The 24,745-nt window shown below is 36.6% G+C and overlaps 1 protein-coding gene across 2 annotated transcripts in view; it reads right to left on the bottom strand.

Annotated features, from left to right (window-relative positions):
* Nucleotides 1-24,745, bottom strand: part of RGL1 (ral guanine nucleotide dissociation stimulator like 1) — a 162,769-nt gene that overhangs the window by 77,189 nt on the left and 60,835 nt on the right. For both annotated transcript variants that reach the window (XM_044676160.1, XM_044676161.1), the window contains exon 4: nt 8,584-8,661. In XM_044676160.1, the coding sequence (XP_044532095.1) occupies nt 8,584-8,661 (78 nt within the window). The remainder of the gene's footprint in view (nt 1-8,583; nt 8,662-24,745) is intronic.

Genomic DNA, 24,745 nt, shown 5'->3' with positions numbered 1-24,745 from the left:
GGGCGCTAAGTAATATTTTTTCTGGAAAGGGGTTGGTAGGCCAAAAAAGTTTGGGAACCACTGGACTAGACTAACCATAGAGTTAGTCAATCAGTAAACATATTTGGATGGACACTGAGCTTTGACAATGAGTCTGGCCCATTTATTGAATAGGAGAAGAATTATGGACTGGATGATGTTTAGTAAGTTGCACAGTGATTTAGCACTGTAGTTGGCACATAATAAGTGTTTAATAAATGCTAATTTACTAATTTTTAACAACTCCAACTTTTCCCCTGAAACAAAAGCCCATCTCTTCAATAACAACATATTGTTTTATTGAAACTCTAAAGCTACAAGTCCTGCCACTCCACAGCCTCCAGAAAATTAAAGTTCAGATCACCTAAAGTTCAACATAGAGAAAAATTAATGAATAATTGTATTGGAGAAGCAGGGTAAAGAATACCATCAGGAAGATATATCTATCACTGGAAAAGAAGGTGGGCAAGTTTTGCAACAAGAATGACAGAAAACCTATGGAGAGTCTACGTGTCCTATATTCATTTGGTATCAAGGGAATTAGAGGAATTTTTTTTCCCAGAATGCTGAGTGTGCCCCCTCTAGAGGTCTTCTGGGGGGGGCATTGATAATATAAAAGAAATTAGAGCTGGGAAAAACTTTAAAGATCATTTGGTCCAACTCCTTCATTTTGTAGATACGAAAATTGAGACCCAGAAAAAAGAAAGGGATTTTCTGAAGGTCATGCCAATAGTAAATAGTGGAGATGCATAAGATGAAAAAATATTAAAGGGTTGTTAAATGAATCACTAGAGAAGTACAAAATTAAACTATGAACTTATAGATCTACTGAAATATCAAAATAAGAGAATGAAGAGAAGTCCATGGGTCAAGTTAGGGAATGTTTGGACTAGGTTGTTAAAATTCCCATCACACATAAATGAAGAAAACATACATTGGGATGAAGATCAATTCTCAAGCCTTTGGTCTACTGACTCTCTCTAGAAAAAGGTAATGTGGCTATTTTGAGGCCTTTGTAAGTTGCCACTTCGCTTGTTCACAAATAGAAATAATCAATACAATTTCAGGGACTTCTTCTAGAAAAGAGATCTCCAAATATGAGTGATGGGATTTGCTAGTCACATTTCATTTCTTAGTTATCTTAAAATTAGATACCAGTTTTAGCAAACAACTGGAAAGATTAGTTGACCAGTCATACAACTAGTAAGCTAGGTGCCTTTTTCAGCATCTGAGGCCTTCTTTGTAAGAAGGAAAATATCTTTCCCTATAACATTCACCATAACAAGCCTCCTTCTCCCATTAGTGAGTTCCTCTTATGGCCTCCATTTTGGAAAAAGGCCTACCTCAGTCAATCTTCATTCCCCTCCTAGATGTGCCTCTGATTCTCCTGACTTCAATACTTATTCCTCCTTTACTAGTGCTTTGATCCTTTCCCTCTCCTACTTCAGCTTTTCAAACTCCTTTTTGCATAGTTTTCTTCCATTACAATTTAAGTGTCATGAAAACAGAGATTGTCTTTCTTTTTGCTTGTCTTTGTATCCTTGGTGCTAAGAATAGTGCCTGGCATCCAGTAAAACTTTAATAAATGCCTGAGGCTTTACTTTGCTTATTGAAGCCAGGACTTGAAAACTTGCTCTTCTAACTTCCAATCCAGTAGTACCTTAGAACTAGGAAGAAAGCTTGAAAAGATAAGGTGGATAGGGTTCCCTCAACTTTAACCCTTCAAGAGAAATAAAAAACTGAACTGATATTGGGGAAGAGGGAGAGTCTTTTCAATGAAGGGGGATTATTTCTCCCACCATTTACTTTTCTGAAATCCATCATTTTCCCATCCTACACAGTCTGCATCTGAAGTGCTAATATTTATTATAAAGGTACCTGGTAAGATATTGCCTAACTTTTCACTATTAAAATGGAGTTTTCATTAGTAATAACAGATGTTCCAAAGGCATCAGGGACAGGAAATGGGCATCGAGTTCAATAGGCCAACCATTTGGTCAGACTCAATTTAGTCTTCCTGTTTCTTTCTTCATATCCTTCAACCCATCTCCTTCCTCAGGAAACAAATTTAACTTCCACATTTATACCAGCTGTTTGGGAACTTTGTTCATGACATTCATTAACTAGAAGAGGAACAGCCAAGTGATTTAGCACAGGTTTGCAATAAATTAAGCCTAGTTACAAAGAACTCCAAACTACAATCAATAAAGAGCCTAAATACATATCCAAAGTATTACCCACAACTTTGGTATGGGGGCTTAGTAAATGTGGTATGGTAGAAAGAACAAACTGAGAGACCTGAATTCTACTCCTTGATAAACACATTGATCAGCTTTGTAAATTTGGACAAAATAGGGATCTAGGCCATAAGATCACTGAGGTACCTTCCAGCTCTTTTATTCTAGAGTTCTTCTGACCATACTGTCTGAGGCATTATCACTAGAACTTGGGTAAATATGCAAAAGATAGTTGGGCCTGAGGGACTTGACTTTTGAAAATTATCTAAAAGGCTGTACTCATTTGTATGTGGAACAGTCTGAAGTTTTTTTCTCTTTTTTAAATCTATTTTATCTATTATCTCCCAGAGAGCTCAAAAAAATCCTCAAATACCCATTTTTCCTCCTTGAAGATCATTTACCCATTTTATTATGAATCTCTCTCTTACTCTTGGGAAAAGGACATTTTGGGGGGAGCTTTACTCCTTTTAGCTCTCACTATAAAGACCATCAGTTATTTCATGCTTTTTTAAAACCCAATAGGCATATTTTTAAAACAGCTTGAATTTAGATCTTCTCCACTCTATTTTGTTTATTTCAAATTTTTGCTCATTTTGATTTTAAAAGAAAAAACTCATTTCAATTTTCCTCCCTTCGCTCATCCAAAAATGAGTGAAAATCCTCTGCCTTTACTTTGCTCTTAAAGCTCACATGCTTTCCACACTTGGCCAAATTCTTTGCAGCTGCCCTTTTAATGGAGGTGAATTTACTGGAATCTAAGTTGATTGCAACCTTTCCAGGAGGGTTTTTAAATACTTTCCACTGTAAGTTTCCCAGGCCTTATAGAATCACAGCCAACTTTCTTTAACTCATCTGACATTCCTTTAAACTCTTTCCAGTGTTTTGGGTTACTACTATTTCTATGACCCTGCATCAGTACTGGAAATCTCATGTCAATAGTTAGAATTCCTTTGGAAAGATTAAAAGAATTGAAATTTGCATTACTTGAATGTGTAGGACAGGGAGGGGTAGAAATAGGTGGAACAATGGCTTGAAGCCTTGCTATCCTGGAGAACAAGAAAAACAAAACTTAGGTCTCCAAAGACAATTCAATAAAAAGGAAACTGAAGTTGTTTCAACATTAGAATAGTCCATGAAGAGAATAAATAAATTAAAGCATTATTTCCTGAATCCCTTTAAATTAAATGGAACAAATTTGAAGCAATGTATGCTAAGAGAACAGTGATGCAATCACTCAAAATCATTCCTATCAAGTAATGCCCATATCTTTTTATCCTCAAATTCAGTGGATTATGAGTCCTAAGGAAGGTTTCTTTTGCTATATGGCAAACATGTGTGGAGATTAAAAAGTCTCCACACATGACAGGGCAAAACCTAGAAAAACCAAAGATGTAGATAGAACCATGATAAAAATAGAGTTGATAATTAAATGCATGGGAACTGATAAGATCACCAGTTGAAATAGAATAGAGGGATAATGGAAGGGAGGGAAAGAAGAGAGATATCAAAGATTAAGAATTCCCTCAGTACCTCAAATCTTCAGTTAAAAAAGGGAATCTTCTCCATTCTATTTATCTTGCCTCAACCTCTTTGCTGACTTGATCTTAAATCTCCAGCTGCTGAATAGGTATCTTAAACTCTCTGATGTTTCATAGATATCTTAAATTCAACATATACAAAATATCCTCTTCCCCCACTCCCACCCCCCCCCACCCCTGTCCCCTCCTATTTTCCTATCTGTGTGTACTCTGTGATCCAGTGGCACTGGCCTCCTTGGTGAGTCTTGCAAGAGGCCCTCCATATTCCAAATCTGACATTTTCATTGGTTATACCTTATATTTCTAATGTTCTCCCTCCTCATTTCCAACTCCTAGATTCCTGGGCTTCCCTCAAAGCTTAGCTAAAATCCTTCCTTCTATAAGAAGTCTTCCTATTCTCCTTTAAAGCTAGCTCTTCCCTTTGTCCACTGTCTCCAATTTATCAAATCTCAGTATACTTATCTTGTGTCTATATAGTTGCTTACATGTTATTCCCCATTCCCAACTAATCAGACCAGAGACTCCTTGTAAAAATGGACTGTCTTTTGACTTTCTTTGTGTTTTCAGAAATCAGCACAGTGCAGTGGCTTATGGAGAATCTGCAAAAGCAGTTCTAACAGAGAATAAGAGTTTAGATAGAAATTAAGGAAGTGGGGCTTCATCCCTGCAGATATTCAATCCCTCGGTTGCTCTAGATACCACAGAGTAAGATATTTGAAGTAATTATGTCCTTGTTCTCTGGATCAGTTCAAGTTTAACTTTGGCTTCTTTTTCCTTTAACTTACCAGATTCCACTTGAATGGCACAGATCCTAATATCCAAAAAGCACCAAAGTTGGTTTCTTTGGTATTTGAAGATTCTTCCTTTAATCAGATCATTTTTAAGCTTTCTGATATAGCACATATGCCAAAAAGGAGAATCACTGGACTAGAAAGTCAAGTCTTTGTGAGACATTCTAATACATCTTTAAATGTTTAAAATGCATTAGTTTGTTTTCATCTAAGACATAAGAAAGCAATCTTTCATCTTGAATGCTGCTTCTGTGTAACAGATTGCTGCTACTGGATCACATCTAATCCTTCTCCTTTTAACTTCCTACTCAGTAAACTCTTAGAGAGGGGTCCACGTTTAGAAAAAACAAGGGAGAAACATTAACTTTCTAACTGAATGGCAACTCAGCAAAGTAGAAAAAGTGGAGTCACAAGACCTAGTTTCAAGATTTAGCTCTCCTACTAACCAGTCCTGGACCTTAAAAAACTCTCATGTCTGATATTCCATTTCCTCATCTATAAGAAAAGGATGGGAATAGTCATACTAAGTACTTTGGAGGCTTTTTGTGAGGATTTAATGAGGTGCTATATGTAGAACACTTTGTATATCAGAAGACAGATGCAAACACAGCCTTTCATAATAAACTGGATATCCCATATAGTATGACACTTGTTCTAGCTCTACACTTTAAAAGCAAATGCTGGAAAAACACACCAAAGGTAGACATTTTTCTGCTTATAGTTAAGCCCAATCCAGTGTTTATTTTTCTGATCTGCTATACTAGAGACATCTAAGCTCAAACAGGATGTTTTACTCCTTAAGATTTCATTGAATCCTGCTGTCTGTTCCCCACCTGAAATCACAAGAGAACAGATTTATGACCAAAGGAAAACAATAAGAATTGCTTACCATGGGACAAAAATCTCTTTCTTTGCTCTGTGATAACCAATTATGATATCATTAATCATTTGATGGGCAAGACAAAGAACCTACTAGTGGTTCAATCTAATCCAACAAACATTTATTAAACACCTAGAATGCCCAAGCCATTGTGCTAGATGAAAGAATACAAAACCAAAAAACAAACAGGAAAACAGTCCCTGCCCCTCAAGGAGTTTACATTCTAATATCTAAACAGATAAGTAGTTTCAAGATAATTTGAGGAAGGAAAGAGCATTAAAGATTAGGGAAATAAGGAAAAGCTCCCAAGCTGAGCCTATACAAAGGCATGGAGGTGGGAGAGATTCCATGTCAAGTTCCTGGAAGAGCAAGTGGCTAGTTTAGCTGAAACAGAGAGACAAAGAGTTCAAGATGGCAAAAAATGTAAAATAGATCTGGAAAAGAGGCATGCAGCCAGACTTTTGGAGGTCTTTAAATGCTTGTATTTGTGTTTTAAGCTAAATGGTTCCATCAGAATCCATTCACAAGAAAAAGAATTACAGGGAAGGGAAGGATGGAGTAATATAAGAAAAGAAATGAGAGTAGCCTAGGAAAAAGGCTTAATTTTCAATAAATGCCTTATTCTCATTGCTAGAAGGCCTTTTCTACTTCTGAATGTTATTTTCTTTTTTAATTTTATTTTTTAATGAATGCTATTTTCTGAACTATATGATATATGTATATATCATATAGTTCGTATAATATCATATAATGTTATATATATATATATATAATATCATATAATGTTATATATATATATACATATATATATATATAAAACATTATAAAGGAAAGGGGAGATAGAAGTAAATTTATTAGCACCTGCCCACATATTAAGGATATAAACAGTCAGCATCAAAACTGCCAGAGGCATCCAGTCCAACACCCCTGATATTTCAGATGAGGAAATTAAGACCCAGAGAAGATCTAGGTCAGGTATCAGCAACCTTTTTGGCCGTGAGAGCCATAAATGCCACATTTTTAAAAATGTAATTTTGTGAGAGCCGTACAGTGCTCACAGTGTGCACTCCTGTAACAGCGCCTGAAAAAAAAAAATTGACTTTATGGCTCCTGCAGAAAGAGCCAGATATGGCTCGAGAGCCATACGTTGCGGACCCCTGATCTAGGTGATGTCACACAATTTGTTAGTGGCAGGGCTGAAACAATAGCCCAGCTCTCTGGGCTCAGCTCTCACTAGTTGCCTTCTGATTATCTTCAATGTTTTACCCAGTTTGTAATCTTAACAAGTTATTGAGACTCAGTGACATAGAAACAAAAGAAATTTCTGAATAGAAGCACTCCATTTTTTTAAAATAGTAGGTGCTGTGACTGTGAAAAGTAAATACTGTGTTTCTGGCTTGTAGAATTAGTGCTGTCACCTCTAATGAGAGGCCTTCTAATTGCTGCTATACATCAAATGACAGAGGCCAGACACATAAAATCTTTCAACATCTCAGATACAAATGAGTGTGCATTTCCTGTCTGAGGGATCAATAACCCGTTAACTCTACTGGAAGCAAAAGGACTCCAGGATGAGGCAAAATGGAGTAATAAAGAAGGAAAATGAGGCAAGATAAGGTAGGGGGGGAGAAAAGAAAGGGGTCAGATTAGAAGGAGTTTTAACCTATTTTAGAATATAAAGGAATTATCTGTAAGCAACATATTTCCATTAGGCACTGTTAGAAAAGCAACTCAGACTAAGGTAAGACATCAAAACAACTCCAACTTCCTATTTTATAACCTCAGTTTATTCTAGAGTTCTTTCTGACAGTCAATTTGCCTGGGAAACAATGAACTTGAATGAAGTTTTATGATGAAATATTAAAAATAATGAACATGACTTCAGACACAAAACACAGTTATTTTTCTTAATTGTTTCTGCCAGAATCCTATTTGTGTTTTAAATGAACTGGAGAAAACTGAAAGTCCTGGGTACTTTTCACATCACTGTTATCCTGATACCTGGCTATCTGAATAAATGGTCACCCTGGACAGTACAAAAACCAAAGCCATCTGTGGATTTTTATGGTTTGAACCATGATGAAGGATTTATCTACTCTTGCTTAGCCAATAACTCAATGTTCACAGTGGTACTGCAGAAAAGAAAAGTGACTTAAGTTGTTATAATTATTAATTTCAAGATGGAGATAAGATTATTCAGGCAGAATCCCTTGATAATAGTGGTGTTAAGGGACAGAAGAGAACTTGGACTCATCATCTTCAGTCTCTAAGGCTTTATGGGGTTAGTCTCAACTACATTGTTGACATACATTCAACAAAAATTTACAAAGCATCTACTGTGTACTGAATACTAGGCTAGACACTGGGAAGATGCAGTGTCTACAAGACAATCTCTGACTTCATGAATCGTACATTCTAGTAACTTATAGAATAGCATCATAAAATGAATACATTTGTTGTTCTTGGAAAGCTGTGGGTTGAGGGAAGTGGTTTATGCATAAACTGTATCTTTAAAATATTTATAAATGTATGTATATATATAAAATGTCAGTGTGGTATCTCAGGGACTTGAAGTTATCCTCAGACATCAAGCTTTTCCACTCTAGCATAAGAGGGAAAATGGAGGAAGGATATTTTTACAAATAAGAAAAATAGAAGACAACTGTCCAAGATTTTTCTTAATAATATACAGTAATCCAGGCAGTGCTACAACTAACCCCAAAATACACACAACCCAAATTAATATTCAGCTTTGGAATGCATTGAGGCTCTCTCATTTGAATACAGTTAAACTTGATGATCTGTAAATTTTCAGCATCCCAAATGAAACAATGAAATTTCACCGTGAAGACCCAACTCACTTAAAAGCTACATGATTTCCCCATCCCAGCCCCAGACCACAGAGGAAGTAAGGACTTGGCAATGTCCAATCCTGGACTTTACACTTTTATCCCCAAGATGAACCCATATCCAGTTACTACAGGCATTCTGGTTTATATCATTGGTAAAGCCAAAAATAAAGTCATACCTTAGCTTCAGAGGGGAAAAAATGAACTGCGCTGATGACATTCCATTTCTGGCTGAAAGTTCACTCTGAGTCTTAAGAAAGCCATACTTACTTCCTGAGCACTGTCTTGCATTCTGATGAATTTGGGCTTCTATCTTCTTCACAGTTTGGGCTCCTCAGGTTGCCATACCTGTATAACAAAATGAATACATTCAGTTGGCACTAGAAAAGAAAGCAAATCAATTCCTGTAACAGAATGGCAGGTCTGGTTGGAAAAAAATTGCTAAAGGAGACTGGACTATGGCTTACTAGTGTTTGGGATTTATGTATAAAAATCTAAAAAAGAATGTTAGAGAAGTAGTTGAATAACATAACAGTTGCTTGTCATGATAACCTCATTATACTTAAAACTATTTCAAGATACATATCCAAATTATATAATAACAGGATAGGCAATCGCCTCAATTCTGTTGCTTTAACTTAATGGCAGCGTGGAACCTATTGCATCATGGGCTATTTTATTTTTTTAAATACTGCAGTTTTGTGGTATATGAACGTAATGAAATGTTACTGTGCTGTAAGAAATGAATATCAAGAAGCCTGGAAAGTCTTATATAAGCAGATACAAAGTGAAATTAGCAGAACCAAGAAAACCATAATAAGCAAACATTGTAAAAAATAACAATAACAAAACTGAATAGTAAATATTGGGAAGTTATAAGAACAAGCTTGGCCCTGTGTAGCCCCCAAAGGAGACATCTAAGAAGGCACCTCTCTCTGTCCTTCTGTAGAGGTCAATATTCAGGGGTATGGAGGTATGTGTCTGAGAACAATGATGATGAAGAAAATGTCAGGGCAAATGTTTCGAGATTTTCTCAATGTGTTGATCAGTCTCAATGATTTTTCTTCTTCCTTTAAAAAAAATCTTTATTGTAAGTAATGGCTCACTAAAAGATTAAAAGATGGTAGGAGAGGGAGACAGGTGATGTAAAAAAAGCAATTAAAATCTTAAAAAAAAAACTAGCTTTATTTCTTTTAACAAGTGAAGGTACCTTAGAAGCGAGCTATTCTCTTTCCCCTAGCAATACGTAGTAAGTCATATACTCATAAGTATGTGAGTAAAAGCTCCTAATGAGCAGGTAGTATGACTTTTCTCTGTTGTGGGGGGTGGCGTGCATACTGTAGGCAATGACAATGGAGACAATAATGTCAATGACACAATCATAAAAGCATTAAAACCCCAAGAAGGCAAATCTACAACACTAAAGTCAGCGAGCTGAATAAGTCCTTGGTGAATTGGGCCACAAAACTAGACTATCTAGACCATTCAAGACTCAAAGTAGATATTTGTTTTGATCTAGATAATTTGGGCCAAATCAATTCAATCATAACTGCTTCCATTTGGCTTTGAATGCCTTAGCAAAAATTAGAAATTCCAGAATTAGTATATTATGCTCTTCTTAGATTAAATGTATATAAGAATGTTATACTTATCAGCACATAATAACTATTTTGGTCATAAGAAACAAGGCTGGATAAGTTAATTCTAAGTCCTTAGGGCTCTTTAAATTAATTTCTAACACTTTATGCAGTTTCTAGGCTATTTCAGGTTCTCATTTTATCTATGAAGAATTCAGAAATTTTATGAAGTTAAACATAGTCAAAACCTGTCCCAAAGCCTTGATAATAAGGCTTCTATCATTAGCAATTTATAATTATCTATAAAAAAAAGCTTTCTTCTGGCTTTCACTAATAATGTTAAGGTCCCAATAGCCTTAGGGTCTCTTGTTGCTAGGATATAAAAATCTTTTATTAAATAAAAGTTTCCCTTCTGGTTTGATTTAATGCCAGTCCATCTGGCTCTGTCTCAGATTGCTTTGCCCCAGTACAGACTTCTGGTCCCAGTTCTAGGCCCTAGGCTCCCTTAATCCACCTGTTTCTCTCTTTGGATCATCAATCTTCTGGCCTTCTTGGTCTCCTAGAGACATTTTCCATGGCTCTGCACCCTAGCTGTTCCTCTTTGTTCCTTTCTATAGCTGTTCCTTGAGGGTCTTTTAGGCACAAAACTACCTATTAAAGTTAGGTTTATTCTCCTCCTATGTGGGCAAAGTGGGTAGAAGGAAATGATTTGGCCAAGTAAGTAGGTATACACAGTTGTGCTTTGTGGGCTCTATCTTTAACCACTATCCTTGTGAATAATGCCCTTAAGCTATATGAGTTCCTTGTTAAGAAAAAAAAAAAAGCAATGGCTACACTAAATTGTGATATTGTCTGATGCCTAGGATATTTTTTATTTAATTACTATAACTCATTAGTTATATCAATTGAATCATTTGCTTGCTCTTCAAATAACAGTCAGGTATTGTCTATTTCAGGTTTTTCTCTAGACAGAGAGTTTCTGATTAGGTTTTTCTTTTATCCTTTCAATGGTGTGAGCCACTATAGAAATAAATGGAAGGAACACTATTGAAGAAAATCAGTATATTATATTATTGCTCCAAACGCTTTTATTGAAAGAGGTATTCTAAGCAAGAGGTTCTAGGTTTTCTTTCTTCCTAACTTCACTAGAACTTTGTGCTATTTTTTGTTCAAACGCCAATTTGGGAAGCCACTTAGTCTACAGGATAAAGCTTTAAACAGGAAGACGTGTTCAAATTCCCACTCTGCCATTTACTATTTGTATAAGGAGTTAAAGTGATTCCCTCAGCTCCTAATACCCCATCACTAAGTTATTTTTATATATTGCATAAACACTAATCCATGTACATGTCATAACCTTCAACAGAATGGAAGCTCCTTGAGAGCAAGGGCTCCTTTATTTTGGTCTTTGTGTTACCATTTCTCATTGAGTGATATGTGTACTGCTTATTAAACTGATATTAAGCCTAGCAACCCTGAGAGATAGGTAGGGTAAATAATGAAAGCTAATACAGTCATCCCTCACTTATCAGGGCTTCACTGTATCAAGAGTTTTAAAAAATATACATATTAATTCTGTATCTTGGAGTTACATTTATCAGGGCACACTATTGGTTGATGAAATGAAAGGTGATCAACCACAGCACTGTGTTCTGTATCCTGGGGGCTGATTGGCTTAGTGATTATAGGTTATTAAGAGTGTGGAAAAGGTTTATAGGAGAGTGGGAAGGGTTTATAAAGCCTTAAAATATATATAAATAATAAAATAAACATAACACCACTACTCTGCAGATTTTCACCTACCTAAGGGATCTCTGGAATGTAACTCCCATGATAGGTCAGGGATCAATATATCTTCTATCTATATCTATATCTATATCGATATCAATATCGATATAGATATAGATATATTTATCATGCAAAAATTATATATATATATATATGCAAAGCTCTTTAGATATATTATCTCATTTGTTCCTTACAGTAGTAAATTTCCTGATGATCTCATCACAAATTTAGATCTGGAAGAGACTTGGGGCCTCATCAAGTATAACAATCTACCCATTTTACATATGAATAAAATGAAGTTAAGAATGGCTATGACTTGCTTAAGATCATAGAGGTACTAAGAAGCAAAGGAAGAATTCAAAGCTGAATTCTGTCATCCACAAGCTAGCATTTGTCTCATTATATAAGTAACTGAGGCTTGGAGGAATTAAGTGATTTGCCTAATTTTACACAGATCACAAATGTCAGAGGTCAGGATTCAAACTCTAGACTTGGTTTCTCCTAGTCCTGCTGCTCATTAGACTAAGCCATGTAGATATACTGTAAACATTAATAACAATACAGCCTAAGCAGCAGAAGAAAGAAACACAGAGCCAAGGGTATAAAGAAAATCTTAATGAACAAAGAAAAGGTGAGAAGTGAAAAGTATTTTGAAATTTCTCCCAGAGTTCCCCTCTGAGTTACTTGCACATTATTTCTATCATTATAAATGTCTTTTATTCTCAAAGGACTTTATAGATGAGCAAATGACAATCTCTCTCTGATGGAGCTAAATTAATATTCTACGGAAGTGGCAGAAGTTCTCATGCCAAATAATATGAAAACTGGCACTAGAGTCGAGGAGTTCCAAATTCTGAGGTCAGACCACCTTAGAGCCATACCCTGAAAGTGTTTTCAGGATGAATCAGTTTCTTTGATGGGTCCACTCATAGCTTTCCTATAAACTCAAAGTCAAATTCAGTTCATTTAAGTTTGTGTGTAAATAAACTGTGTTTTTCTATAGAAGGAGACCAGTCAAAATGATCCCTGACTCCAATCTTGCAAAACTCCCCCTGAAAGTCAATATCAAAACTCCAACTTCTTAAAAAGGTTTATGAGTCACAAACTGAACACCACAAATTGTAAAATTCAAATAAAAATATTAATTCTCAGAAAATTTGGCTTTGTGTGTACTTATGCAATAAACAGGAAAAAATGTTATTAAAATTGCTAACCAAAGAAGCAAAAGAAAGAAGCAGAGAAAGTTAAGACTGAAAGGGACCTTAGAAATAATTTAAAATCCTCTCAGTTTATAGAGAAGGCAACCAAAGCCCAGAGATGTCAAGTGATTGCCCATGGTCACATAGCCAAGCTGGAGAAGAGGAACCTAATTTTCCTGACTCTCGTTCCAATGTTTTCTTTACCATGTTCCATTGCCACCCAGACTGTCAAATTTCTGTTCTGAGTAATTATTTACTGGACTCTAAAAAGGATGGGAGGAGTGATAATGTTTAACTGAGTTCTGAGAGGTAAGCAGAAAATTGTGACTCAGAAAGGAATGGGCTGATTTTATTAGAACTGATGTGAGAGAAATAAAATGTATATTATTTATGGGGAAGTTAGTTGTACAAAAATCACACAAAGAATGGGATGTGGTCTTGAGTCTGCATTCCCTCCCTGTTATGGAGAGGCTGGGCCTGGCAGCTCTTGTGAGTTCCGGGCTTCAGTGGGCTCGGCCAGGAGGGTGTGCACACTAAGTCCAGTACCGTTGTGGGGTGGGGACAATAGATTTCCTAAGGAGGGGCAAACCAACCCAAGTCAGAAATGAAACAAATCAAAATTCCTGAGCCTATCTAGAGTGGGGTTGGGAAAGTGTGTGACTGCTATACTTCTAGCCTAAATGAAATAGGGAGACCCAGTCTCAAAAAATTTTTAATTTCATATATGTGTGTATATATGTGTAGGCATACACACACACATGCGTGCACACACATATACATAACCTGCAAGCCAAAAAAGTCCTAGAGAAACTGAGATCCCTTTCAACTCTGAAATTCTGTGCTTCAATGAGAACCTCCTGGCAGAGGGGCTTTTCTGCCTACTAAGTACTAAGAACTAAAGGAGGCAGGACTAAGATACAATGCTGGAGACTATTCTAAGTTCTAATAAGGCTGTTGGGAACAAGGACAGGATGGAGAGAGAAGCTCTCTGTATGTGTCTGTGTCTGTGTCTGTGTGTGTAAGTCTATATGTTTGGTGTGGAAGAATTAGGGAAATGCAAACTTTGAGAATAACAAAGAAATCACATTTGAAGTCACTGATTTATGAAATTGTACTTTGGATAAGCTTAGTTGTACCAAGTCACTTTGACCTATGAAAACCACTGATTTTAACCAAGCTGAGAGGCTAGGTATGAGGGAGAACAAAAAAAAAAAAAAAAAACTTTTAAGGAAAACATAACCTTCACTCCCTGGGGGTCATGTGGTAAAACTATCTGTAGATGTCTGGAACAACCAGCACCTTCTTTGATGAAACTGTGGACTTTAACCTAAGGATCAGTAACAAGATTTATTTTTTTTTAAACCTTTACCATCTGTCTTGGAACTAATACTGTGTATTGATTCCAAGGTAGAAGAGTGGTAAAGGCTAGACAATGGGGATTAAATGACTTGATTTAAGTCACTTAAGATTTAAAACACACAAAAAAGAGGGAAGCGCACCCACTTAACTAGATGGCATAGGGCTGTGTTGGCAAACCTATGGCATGTGTGCAGGAGCATGCCAGAGGGGGCTGCTCTCCTCCCCCTTCTCCACATGTGCCTGAGGACATTTCTCACATCACTCACCCCTCTGCCTAGCAGCCCAATAGGAGCTCTTCCTCCCTCCCCTGTCTGGGTACTCCGTCTCTAGAAGGTTTGCCATCGCTGGCATTAGTGTGTAGGTCATATGGAACTTGAAGGCAAGGAAACCCAAGTTCAAACTTCACCTAGGACTGACCCTAAGCAAGCTACTTAACATCTCTGATTCACTTTCCTCATCTGTAAAATGGAAGTAATAATAGTACCTAATTGACAGGATTGTTATGCGGCTCAATTGCCACAAAATGAACATATGATGCTGTGGTAGAAGGCTCCTTAGTTATCTAGCCCAATCCCTTTTTTAAATATATCAGTAAACTGAGGATCAGAAAAGTTAAGTGATCTCCCAGGTGACAGAAGTGACAGTAAGTGACAGAAGGAAGCCTTGAACTAGGGCTCCTGATTCTCAGGTACCACATGTTATACCAATAACTATTATTATTATTATGAGTAATTTGTTATTCAATCATTTCAGTCATGTACAAACCTTTGGGACCCATTTGGGGTTTTCTTCACAAAGATATTAGAGTGGGTTTGTCATTTCTTTCTCCAGCTCATTTTACAGATTAGGAAACTGAGGCAAACTGGGTGGTGACTTACCCAGGATCACATAGCTAGTATGTATCTGAGGCCAGATTTGAACTCAGAAAGATGAGTCTTCCTGATTTCAAACCTGGCACTCTATCCACTGTACCACCTAGTTGCCCAAATGAATAATAAAAGTATAAATAAATTTCATCATTATTATAAATATATTGAATTTTCATTATTATATCTAATAATATATAAATGCTATTTCCTTTATTTATTAATTAATTAATTAACAATGTCCTCTAAGTCAGGAATCTCCATTCAGATATGCTTGAGGAATGTCTAATGGCTTTGGGCTTTAAGGACACAGCTATTGGCAGCACCAGTGGTTACTTAGAGACAAAAGACAACCTGGCAAAAAAAAAAAAAAAAAAAAAAAAAAAAAAGAACAAGGAGATTCCAAGCAGAGCCAGGGATTGAGCTTTCAGTGCCTTTCCTAGAAGAGATTGTTAGTGGACAAGTAGAAGACTGGAAAAGCTGGGAGATTCATTGGACTATCATATTTTAGGGGAAAAAAAACAACATAAGAAAGGAGTTCCAACAGAAGCTGGATATTTACTTGTTAAAGAAGGATCCAGAGAATTCCTATTCAGGTAGGGTTTGATTAGATGCTTTCTCAAGTATCTTTCAGCTCTGACACTGGGATTCTGTAAAAGCCGAGAGATGTTATGGGCCAAGGTCACAAATTAGATGCCAGCCTAGCCAGCAAGCGGGCCTTTATGGAGAGTCTTTGTAGCATCTGTGTATTCCTATATTGTTGGAACAGCTTCATGGCACACAACAAATTCTGTGCATTTGTAGAGCTAAAATTCCCTGTTCTATATAATAGCTACAAAATACTGTTTAATTTAGAGGTAGCTCTGGCTCAGTCGTTGAGCACTGGTCTCAAAGTAAGGAAGACCTGAGTTCAAATCCAGCCTCAGACACTTCCTACCTGTGTGACCCTGGGTAGTCACTTATCCTCTGATTCTGCAGCAAAAGATATGCTGGATCCACAATAGAAGGAAATGGCAAACTACTCCAGTACCCTTGCCAAGAAATCATGGATAACTATGGTTCATGGGGTCACAAAGAGTCAGATATAACAAATGACTGAACAATAATCAAAATTGCTTAATTTCCATTTAAAAATAAGAAAGGTGCAATATCACTTCAGCAGCGCCTCCAACTCTACCCTTTTAAAATGAAGACCAATAAAACCCAGGATCAATAGTTTTGCATTTATTAGCCAAAAAAATAAAAGGAAAGGAAAAGAAAATGAGTCTTCTTCCTATCCTACCCCACCCAATTTCACATTCAAGTTCAAAGCCTAAGAAATGGCACTCTCCCCCCTAGTGTAGGATTTCACATAGTTTTCTCTCTAGATTTCTGTCAGATGTTTCTTTTCTCCTGGCCTACTTTGCTCATGCTTATAACTCTTAGGCTTATCTGTAACCCCTCCTTCCCGATTCCCACAGATAGATAGATAGATAGATAGATAGATAGATAGATAGATAGATAGATAGATAGATAGATAGATAGATAGATAGATGGATGGATGGATGGATGGATGGATGGATAGACAGACACTTTTTTTCAAGAAGGAATATTCATTTATTTATTGGATGCTAAGACATTTAATGGTGCTCCTTAAGCTTTTCCTAAGCATAATATAGGGATATCATTTTTATGTTGCTACCATCCTTGTAGCATAAAGGTAGGCTTACACGCTCACCAAATGTTTCCATTGAGAATTCCCAGGGTTGTGAGGCAAGAATCAAGTCTACTCTGCAGAAATAAATCAACATTTTCAAAATACAATTAAGTCAGCCCAGAAGGGAATTTTACTATTTTCCTTCATGTGTGGTCTTAGTCTTACCTAACTTTAAAACAACAGATTCAACATTTCTGGTTCATGCACAGTAATGCCATGTGGTTGCACGGAGGAAAGAGTCCAGCTTTTTAACATGCTGTAGATAAACATGATCATCCTTTGATTTAGTCCTTTTATCCTGAGTTGAGTTCATCTCTGTCATGGCTGCATAGAGCATGCAGTTATACTAAACACACAGTGAATTCTCATGCTCTATTCCTCTGCATCCTGCCTGGGGAAGCCAAGTCCATGTGGATCAGACTTTAGGAGACTTTCTCCTGAGACACTAATCAACTCCCTGTGTCATGTTAAACACACAGTTAAATGAAGTGTGAATTACTGTAGGGCACTTTATGTTTTTAATCATTTCAAGTGCGAAACAACTACTTTTCCCAATTCTGTCAAGGTAGCAAAAGCAAGAAACCTTTCTGAAATCTATTTCTTGTTAAAGCTTCAATTCTGTGTTCGAGACATTTCAGGATCTACATATATAATTCTTCTCATTATTTCCCTATCACTTTTCCTAATGCATAAGCTTTCATCAAAAAAACCTATACAATTTCATTTTGTAAACTGTCCATGTAGCTAAAACCCAACTTAAAAAAATTTTTTAACAACAAATGCACATCATCCATTGGTTCTTTCATGTCTAAGAGTTATCATTGTTCAGGCAGGAAATGCTATTTAAACTTACCCATATGATAAGTGGGGGAAGGGGAGAAGAACTTCAGAAAAGCTCTTGGTTTTCCAAGGAATTTTCACACTTGCCAGGATATCCACTATGTTAGAATCATAAGCTCAGAAGGAAATGGGGGTGGTACTAACATTTCCTTTGAGTTGTCTTTTCTAGGTTACATGGGATGTGTATCCTGGATTCATAGAGCAATAATTCCTAACTTTTTAAAAAATATACTTACCAGTATGATAAAGACAAAAAAGCCGAACTAAAATCTACTTATGCCCCTTTGCCACTGTATTTAATTCAATTCATCTATATTCAAGGCATTCTTTAAAAAACAAACAACAATCTTATCTTCTCAGCTTAGAATAAATATTTTGTATTGGTTTCAAAGCAGAAAAGCTGTAAAGGGTAGGCCAATAATGATGAACCTTTTAGAGGGGCAGGTGATGTGAGAAATGTACTCAGGTGTGCGTGCAGAAGGGGAGGGGAGTAGCATAGCCCAGTCCCACTTCCCTCTGGCTTTCTAGCAAGAAACTCTGCTGAACTCTGTACTGGGGAGATGGCACACGTGCCCACAAAGAGGGCTTTGAGTACCTCCCTCTGGCACATGTGCCATAGGTTTGCCACCATGGGGCTAGACAATTGGGACTAAGTGACTTTCCCAGGGTCACACAGCAAGGAAATGTCTAAGGCTACATAGGAACCCAGGACCCCCCATCTCTAGACCTGGCTTTTCAATCCACTAAGCCACCTCCCTAGTCAAGGCATTCTTTTAGGTACTAGAGAGAAAAGTTTAAACAGATTGAAAAGAAAAGTGCTTTATTAAGTAAGACATTAATGATCTGATGTCTTGTTTTCTGTTCAAAAGAAACAGAGAATTAAGTCATGGAAGAAACAAAAATGCCAGCCCATGAAAGCTGGCCTTGTGGATCACCAGTAATCATATTATGAAAACCACTGTCCTAAAGGAAGATTATATCTAATATCACTTTCTAATAGCTGTTCCCCAGAGTGCTTTCCTCTAAAAATCTTATTCAATTATGACTGTGGATGAACAAGAAGGAATACCTAAGCAACCACAATATCTACTGTAGCAATGTTATATTATGTACACTGAAGTTTCTTATTATAAAATGTTATTATACTCTAAGTGAACATTTCATAAGAACTTGCTCAAATTCCAGAATAACATAAAGACTTTAATTTTCTTAAATCTAATATAAATAAATGCAAATGAAAAACTGGACTAGATCCTCCTTTTAAAGAAGACTTTGGGCATTGACTGGAGAGGTAAGGTGATGTGAGGAAATATAAGGCTGGCCCTGGATGCCAGATCACAAAAACCTGAATTCAAGTCAGACTTCTGCCACATTCTGGCTATCGTGATGCTAGGCAATTTACTTGATGAAAGTCAATGCTGTTATAGGGGATTTTAGTTAGCAGAGAGCAAGATGAATGACAGGGAGGCAGGTTCCAGATCTCTGGGATACTGGCAAAGTGTCAGTTGAAACACTCACTGAATCCCTGGATGGAGAGGGTTGGACTCACTAAATCCCTACATTGAGAGAGCTGTTTTCCCTTTGGTATGGATCCTGATTGAACTAAAGATCATCTACAATCAAGAGTCTCGGTAAAGGAGGAAGGTTGAGTTAAGATTTAGGCCCAGTGGTGGACATTGGGATCAAATCCTTTCTCCCTCTCCTTAATTGGATTTAATAACAGACCATCAGGACTCAAGTGAAACAACTTGGAAGATCATCTAGCTTGGACTCATACATGAGATACCCCATTCTACACAACTAGACCTGCTCACCAATCCATTCCCTGGATTTGGTTAGAGTTAAGGCAGTTGGTAGTGTGTAGCCGATTAGAGTAGATTTCTCCCTCTTGGACTTTTGGGTGGAGAACCTTAGTAACTTAAGTTAGCTGACCCATTCCCTTCACTCCCTATGTCAGTGTTTTATTAAATCTTTAAAATATATACTCTCCTGTAAGTTCCTTTCCCAAATACCCTGATTGACACCTAAAGGACACCTAAATGAAACCCCAGCAGATTCTCTGGTGTTACCCACTTAACTGTCATCTATACCAATTCCAATTAACCCACTGACTGTTATTTATTATCCCAGTTATTATTTATTCATCTAGTTGTTAATTTCATTCTTTCAATGCCCATAACCAACTCTCTACAATTCTAAGTTAGAGATATACTGCTTATCTGCCTAGAAAGAATTCCCTACAGTGATTAAATGACAGATCTAACCAAGAAAGTAGAGAATTTTAATACATTTTAAGTGTATATTTTACCTTTTTATTTCTTAGTTTACCACTACTTCATATCCCTCAAAGAAAAGGAAGTTTTGATGGAAATCTTTTTAAAATTTTCATTGATGATATGAGATGGTGGCTAACAGCAGACAGGATGTCAGAAAATGAATTTCCCTGTAAAATAAACTAAAATTCCTAACGGAAAAGGAAACATTATTTTTGGTGCCTGTGACAGACAGTCTGTGGAAACAAAAGTAACTTCCTCACAACTAGTGTCTAGCTTCAATCAAGGTCCAATCTCTTCTCCTGAGGACCACTGTGTTTATGCAGAATTGATTTCTTTTCCAGTGTGTAAATGACTTTATAGAGAAATATTAATTTGATTTATTTAAACAAACAAAAATACTGTGAAAGGGGGTTGATCATGCCATGTTTCCCCAATCCCATAGAGGAAGATAATATTATACTGGCAGTGGTTACTGGTTTATTAAAACCATCCATATGCCATATTTGGTTCTACCTTGTGACTAACCACTCTTGTGAAGTAACTGGCTTGAATGACGGGTTCATTAGATTTAGTCTATATCCATAAAAAAAGAATGAAGATAATTACTTATTTCTGAGGCTGTATCCTTGGTCCCACAAGTCCCAATCCTACCATGCATCAAATGGTCATTTTCATGGTATATCCTCTAACTGGTTACTTTGGTTTAATTAGTGATCAAGTGACTCATCTGTAGTCATCTGGGACTCCCTAGAACATTTCATGAGACATAGCTACTACTAAAGCAGTGGTGGAAAAAATGATCAAAGATCTTAATCCACTTGAAAGCTTCACTGAAAAAAGGATGCTCCTGAAGCATTTTATCTTTTACCAAATCCTACCATTTACATCTTGGAAAGAGGAAAGCTAGATTACATTCATTGCCCAGCAAGCCATGTGTCTATTAAATGGAAAGTGCTATTTTAAAACTTCTTCCTGTCTTGCAAACAATGGGTAGTAGGGAATACATTGCCCTCACAAAAACTGCCCTTTCTGCAAATTCTGAGGGCATTTTTAGAACAAACTGCTAGAATAACTAGAGGTCTCACACCAGGGAATACATCAACTTTCGTCATCTTGCTAATATCACTAAGAATGAAAAATCCTTTTGGAAGGAAGAAGATAATTCAGAGCATAAATCAGTGTTTTCCACACTGAGAACTGAGTGGCAGAGGCAATTGTGAACAGTTGTCTGGTTTTTGTCCTGAGGTATGTATTTTTCTCTTACTCTCTCAGATTATTTTTAACATGAGAGAGTTCTTTCTCATGATGATTAATTCATTGAAAGAAACAAAGAAGGGTAAAATATAAAGAAATAAACTACAGAATAGCTTTAGGGGCAGCAAGATGATGCAGTGGATAGAATGCAGGGCCTGGAGTCAAGAAGATCTGAAATCAAATCTGGTCTAAGATGTTTACTTGCTGGGTGACCTTGGATAGAAGTCCTTTAACCCTTTTGGTCTCATTTTCCTTATCTGTAAAATTATCTGGAGAAGGAAATGGCAAACCACCCCAATATCTTTGCCAAGAAAACCCCAAATGGAGTCATAAAGAGCCAAACTGGACTAACTAAAGATTTTATCTTATACCAAACTCTATCATTTTCACGTCAGAAACAGGAAAAGTAGATTCCACTCATTGTCCAGCAAACTACATTTACACATACATTTATTTCCTCTTAGAGGACAAATCTTTAACTTGTCTCTGAAATGAATCCAGTAACTTAGTGTTTCATGACTACTCAACAATATGCCCAACACCATAATAGACACCAGAGGGAGTATAAAAAAAGTATAAGGCATGGTGCCTGTCCTTAGGGAGCTTGGAATTTTGTTGAGGAGACAAGACTTATATGAATTAATTAGAAAACAATGCAAGAGAGTATAAAATCAAGAGATGAATTACAGTGTACATTCTAAAATGGTGCTCTCCAATGGGCCATCAGAGACAACTAGACAACTAAACAAGAATAACAACAAAAAAAAGGTTAACTAGAATTTAATTTTAAGAGTTACCTTAGACTGGGCCGAAAACTATAGTAAGTTACTTACTTAAATAATATTTGTGCCTGTCCATTGCTCAAAATTCCATTTATCTCTTCACTTAAGGCTTTAAATAATCAAGGTGTCCAGCCAAATTATTGAGGTCACAAAACAATGGGAGAATGATTTTAAATGTTTGAAGTTAAGGAAAATAAAAGGAAAAAAAGAGCTAACCCATAACATAAGAGCTTCCTCTCAGGCTAAAAGGAAGCCAGTAAGATCTAAAATTAACTCTGATCCATGAAGAGAATTCTGTACAGGAAACAGTGCTCCCTGTGATTTTTGATCAGCCTAAGAGAACAAAAACATGGGCTTACACTAGCAATCAAATAAATTCACTCAATCAATTGAGTATCAATGAGCAGCTTTTGGGGAAAAAAAAAAAAGCAGCTACAGGAATCAAATTCGAGCTCTAAGTGAGATAAGCCATATACCCTGAATACTTAAAAGCAAAGCTTGACCTTGACTTCAAGTAAGCATAGGGATTTCTGTTGTTTTTATAATTGAAAAGTGAGCCATAGAAGTATAGCAGCATCTGCCTTCAATCCATCACTGACTGGTGAAGGCTATAATAATTTTGCATTGTTCTTTTCATAAAAGGTAAATCAGCTACTGCAGAGAAATCAAAGGAGATAAAAGAGATTTATATACAGGGATCCATAAACATGTTAACTATAATCTGCAGTCAGGGAAATAGGATTTCAAATAATTATGTTTGAGAAAAGCTAGTTTGCGCAACTTTTAACTCCTCAAATCCTAATTATGGAGGTTTAAAAAAATCCAAAGACCCCATTTTAAGTCTTGACTTTTTCTCAGAAGCCATACATTGGCCAAATTCAGAAGAACAATCAAACTTTGCCCATAAAGTCTCAGATGTGTGTGGGAAATGTAGCTACAGAAATGAACATGTTCTGATTTGTACACAAACATGACTGGCATGAACCAATATGGTTTCAAAGGAGAAAAAAAATCCATGAGTGCTCTTCTCTGAACACCTACAATTCTTCTAGACCAAGTTTCCAATCTCTTTTAGTATGTAGAACCCCTTTTAGGACTGAAAAAGTTCAGATTCCCCCACATGTTTGTTTTATTTTACTTACTAGAAAATTTTCCTTACTAGAAAAGTGGATTTTAATATATCCATTGATTGAGAAATGATGTAAAATGACAAAAGGCTACTGTGAATTCAGTAGTGCTTTTAAATGAATTTAATCATAGCATCATCTATATATGCTTAAAAGTAATAATATGTACAAGATAATTACTTATTAAATTAACTTATTAATTTTACATTAATTGATTTTAATAATTTAGTTAAAATAATTTTAGATTGATTATTAAATTAATAATTACTCATTAAATCTTCCAAATGGCCATTCTTACCCTGCATATGGATTCGTAGACCACTTACAATAATTCTGTATATCTCCCAACCCTCCATCCCAGTTTCTGATGACTGATTGGGAAGCACTATTTTAGAATGTACCATATAATTCAGCTCTTGATATATTCTCTTGCATTTTTTTCTAATTCATTCATGTAACTCTTGTCTCCTCACCAAAATTTCAAGTTCCCTAAGGACAAGTGTCATGTTTTATACTTCTGTGTCTGTTTTATACTGTGGTATACCACAGTGCTGGGTATTACATTTCAAACTTAAAATAACTAGCTTATTCTTAAGACTTTGTTAATAACTTTGAAAATTGCCAGTTAATTTCATATTTTTAACTCAAGAAGCCTACTAAAAGAGAAACCTCTTTTAGAAAAAAAAAGTAAATTGAAGCTACATGGCTGTGAGTTACAGACTAAACAAACCAGTTCCCGTGTGCTAGTCTTACATATTATGAACAGCTGGAACATATGTGTATTAGTCTATTGACTATGGAAAGCTGTGGTCTATTGTCAGTGCAATCAGCCAATAAGTAAGATATCCCCAGATCCAAAATGAAGCTATAGATTTGTAGTTGATCTTTTTCCCTTTCCCCCCAAGTCGCAAACTTTTTTTCCTTCTTCGACCCTTAAAAAAGAGCCATAGAAGTTTTCTTTGCAAGTATGAAATGTGCAGGCACAAGAGAAGGGGAAAAACTGCTCTCCCATTCCATTAAGGCATCCTTCAGCCTCTGAAGAAAGGCTATGTCAGATCCTTCCTGCCTACCTGTCTGAATGATAACACACCATGTCACAGTCAGTCCACTGTTTTCTATGTATGATCCCAGGAGCTTTTCTGTCCACTAGCATGCTAAGAAACAGGAAGATCTGGGTTTCATTATGATCTCTGACACATGCCATCTGGGTGACTACAGGGAAGTCACTTGACCTCTCAAGGTCACCACTAGATAAAAGTGAGCTGCAAAAGAGTTGCTGATCTCTATTGGCAGAGGGAGTTTCCTGTGCTAGAGTTCACTGCACCAATGAAATCATAATCAAGACAAAACAGAGACACTCAAAGCCCTGGATGGGCACAATTCTTCAGCACAGGTTAGCAGTCACCTCCTCCAGGATGCCTTTCCGGATCCTTCTAGTCACTAGCACATTTCCTCACTTGAAATTATTTCCTTCAACTTGGTATTTACTTGTGCATATATTGTACTACCCCCAAGAGAATGCAATCTCCTGGAGGCCAGGGACTGTTTTGTTTTTAATGTCGTGCCTGGAGCAGTATCCAGTAAAGAGCCTCAAACATAATAAATGCTCATAAATGTTTAGTGAACTGAATTTTATAGAATCTGATGAATCTAACATAACAAGGGGGT

This window comes from Gracilinanus agilis, chromosome 4 (assembly GCF_016433145.1).
Source record: "Gracilinanus agilis isolate LMUSP501 chromosome 4, AgileGrace, whole genome shotgun sequence".
Taxonomy (NCBI): Eukaryota; Metazoa; Chordata; class Mammalia; order Didelphimorphia; family Didelphidae; genus Gracilinanus; species Gracilinanus agilis.
Note: the sequence above shows the minus strand (reverse complement) of the source record. Positions and strands in the feature narration are given on the sequence as shown.